Source organism: Henckelia pumila, chromosome 1 (genome assembly GCF_033568475.1).
Source record: "Henckelia pumila isolate YLH828 chromosome 1, ASM3356847v2, whole genome shotgun sequence".
Classification (NCBI taxonomy): domain Eukaryota; kingdom Viridiplantae; phylum Streptophyta; class Magnoliopsida; order Lamiales; family Gesneriaceae; genus Henckelia; species Henckelia pumila.
The window spans coordinates 112,859,617-112,861,862 of NC_133120.1; the positions used below are offsets into that span (position 1 = coordinate 112,859,617).

Genomic DNA, 2,246 nt, shown 5'->3' on the forward strand with positions numbered 1-2,246 from the left:
TACGCAAAAATATAAATCTTTTGATATAGAGGTGGCGCGGCCGCGCAATATAATGGGGCGTGCGCTCTATGGCTTCGAATTGTCCAATTTTTTTGCGGCAAAACCTGTGGAAAAGTAAAACCATATCAGCTCTTAAGTTACGCAAAATAAATAAAGTAAAAACTAAGATAAAATGACAAAAGGAATGAATGAAACAGAGGTGTAAAGACGAGAAAAATAATAAAAATTTGGGTTGCCTCCCAAAAGCGCTTGGTTTATAGTCGTCAGCCCGACTGGATGCTGTGAGTTAATCAATCTGTGGCGGATCATCGAGTGTGAGATCATGCGCATCCTCTTCCTCATTCGCTTGGACCCCTTCAAAGTAATGCTTCAGGCGTTGGCCATTCACCTTGAATATTTTCGACGTTTCCAAGCTCTTTATCTTTACTGCACCATGAGGAAAAACATTAGTGATAACAAACGGGTCAATCCATCTAGAACGCAACTTACCTGGGAATAATCGAAGTCGTGAGTGATATAACAAAACTTTTTGACCGGCTTCAAAGACCCTTCTAGAAATCATCTTGTCGTGAAAAGCCTTTGTCTTTTCCTTTTAAATTTTTGAGCTCGCATATGCATCATTGCGTATCTCTTCTAATTCTTGCAACTGCAGTTTCCTGTGCGCTCCACTCTCATCCATCCGCATGCTGAAATTTTTAATAGCCCAGTAGGCTCGATGCTCCAATTCGACAGGCAGATTTCATGGTTTCCCAAAAATCAACCGATATGGGGACATCCCAATCGGTGTCTTGAACGCGGTTCTGTATGCCCACGGTGCATCATCCAAGCGCAAACTCCAGTTGTTCTAGTGGGATTCACTGTCTTCTCCAAAACGGATTTGATTTCTCGATTTGAGACCTCAGCTTGGCCATTCGATTGCGGGTGATACGCAGTGGAGAGTTTGTGTGTCACATGATATCTCTTCAATAAACTAGCCACAGTCCGGTTGCAGAAGTGCGTTCCTCTATCACTAATGAGGGCTCTTGGGATTCCAAACCTAGAAAAAATATTGTGTTGAATGAAATCTGCAACCACTTTCGAATCGTCAGTACGGGTGGCCTTGGATTCCACCCATTTCGAGACATAATCTACAGCAAGTAATATATAAATAAATCCGTACGAATTAGGAAAAGGACCCATGAAGTCGATACCCCATACATCAAATATTTCACATATTAAAATGGATTGTTGAGGCATCTCCTTACGCAGGGATATATTACCTGTCTTTTGGCATTGAGCACATGACTTACAAAACATGTAAGCGTTTCGAAATATGGATGGCCAGAAAAATCCATAGTCCAATATCTTCCTAGCAGTTCTTTTTGCTCCAAAATGGCCACCACAAGCATATGAGTGACAAAATGTGAGAATTGGGATTACCTCGCTTGCAGATACACATCGTCGTATGACTTGATCAGCGAAGTGCTTCCACAAGTATGGATCATCCCACACATAATATTTAGCATCATTCGGACCTTATCTTTTTGTGCCTTAGAGAATTCAGACGGAAATCCATTAGTAACTAAATAATTCACAATATTTGCGTACCATGGTAATTCCGTGATGACTGAGAATAACTGCTCATCGGGAAATTCTTCTCGCAACTTCAGCTCTTCTTCAACGTGTGAAAGAGTGGGTGCCCGGTGAGCCAACTTGTGGCTAAGGGCTTTGATGACTCTTTGTATAAACAATCTTTTGTTTAATATAATTTACACTTTTATTAATGGCAATGACTTTATCTTTCTCCATATTGTTATATTGTGATATACTATTGTTGTTTTGATAAAGACCTTGAATATACTATAGTGTATGTAAGATGTGGTAGAACATGGGGATGTCTATCTTGAAACACATCTTATAGTCACTGTATATTCTAAACTGTTCCTAGTCGATTGAGCCATCCGATAATAAGGATAAGGATCGCTCGAGTTTGAGACTAGCATTTGCGATGCAGAGTACCACGTTTCATTGGTAAGGAACATAGAGATGTTCGAAGCATGCAAATGGATATTCATACGATGAATGATCGAACTACCCTATCCGGACTTTCCAAGTGGTTATCACTTATCGAGTGGATAAAGTCCGCGGTTTTGGTTGTACACCATTAGTCCTTACTACTTGAAACATCATTGAGACTCTATATGCTAGTACTATGCTTTGACTCGTTTACCGACTCTATTGGGGTCATCAGGTGTCGGGATTGGGTA

General features: G+C 40.6%; 1 protein-coding gene across 1 annotated transcript; it reads right to left on the reverse strand.

The window, feature by feature from the left end:
- Window positions 1-286: 286 nt before the first annotated feature.
- Window positions 287-1,282, reverse strand: LOC140872858 (uncharacterized). The gene is made up of 3 exons (XM_073275774.1): window positions 1,260-1,282; window positions 762-1,036; window positions 287-489 (listed from the first exon to the last, which is right to left on the reverse strand). The coding sequence occupies exons 1-3, from the start codon at window positions 1,280-1,282 to the stop codon at window positions 287-289; spliced, it is 501 nt and encodes a 166-aa protein (XP_073131875.1).
- Window positions 1,283-2,246: the final 964 nt, after the last annotated feature.

Coding starts and splice junctions, on each gene's coding strand:
- LOC140872858 (XM_073275774.1), bottom strand. CDS start 1,282: ATGTGCTCAATGCCAAAAGACAG. Junction 1,037..1,259: donor TGCTCAATGCCAAAAGACAG/GTAATATATCCC, acceptor TATTTTTTCTAG/GTTTGGAATCCCAAGAGCCC. Junction 490..761: donor ATTGGGATGTCCCCATATCG/GTTGATTTTTGG, acceptor GATTATTCCCAG/GTAAGTTGCGTTCTAGATGG.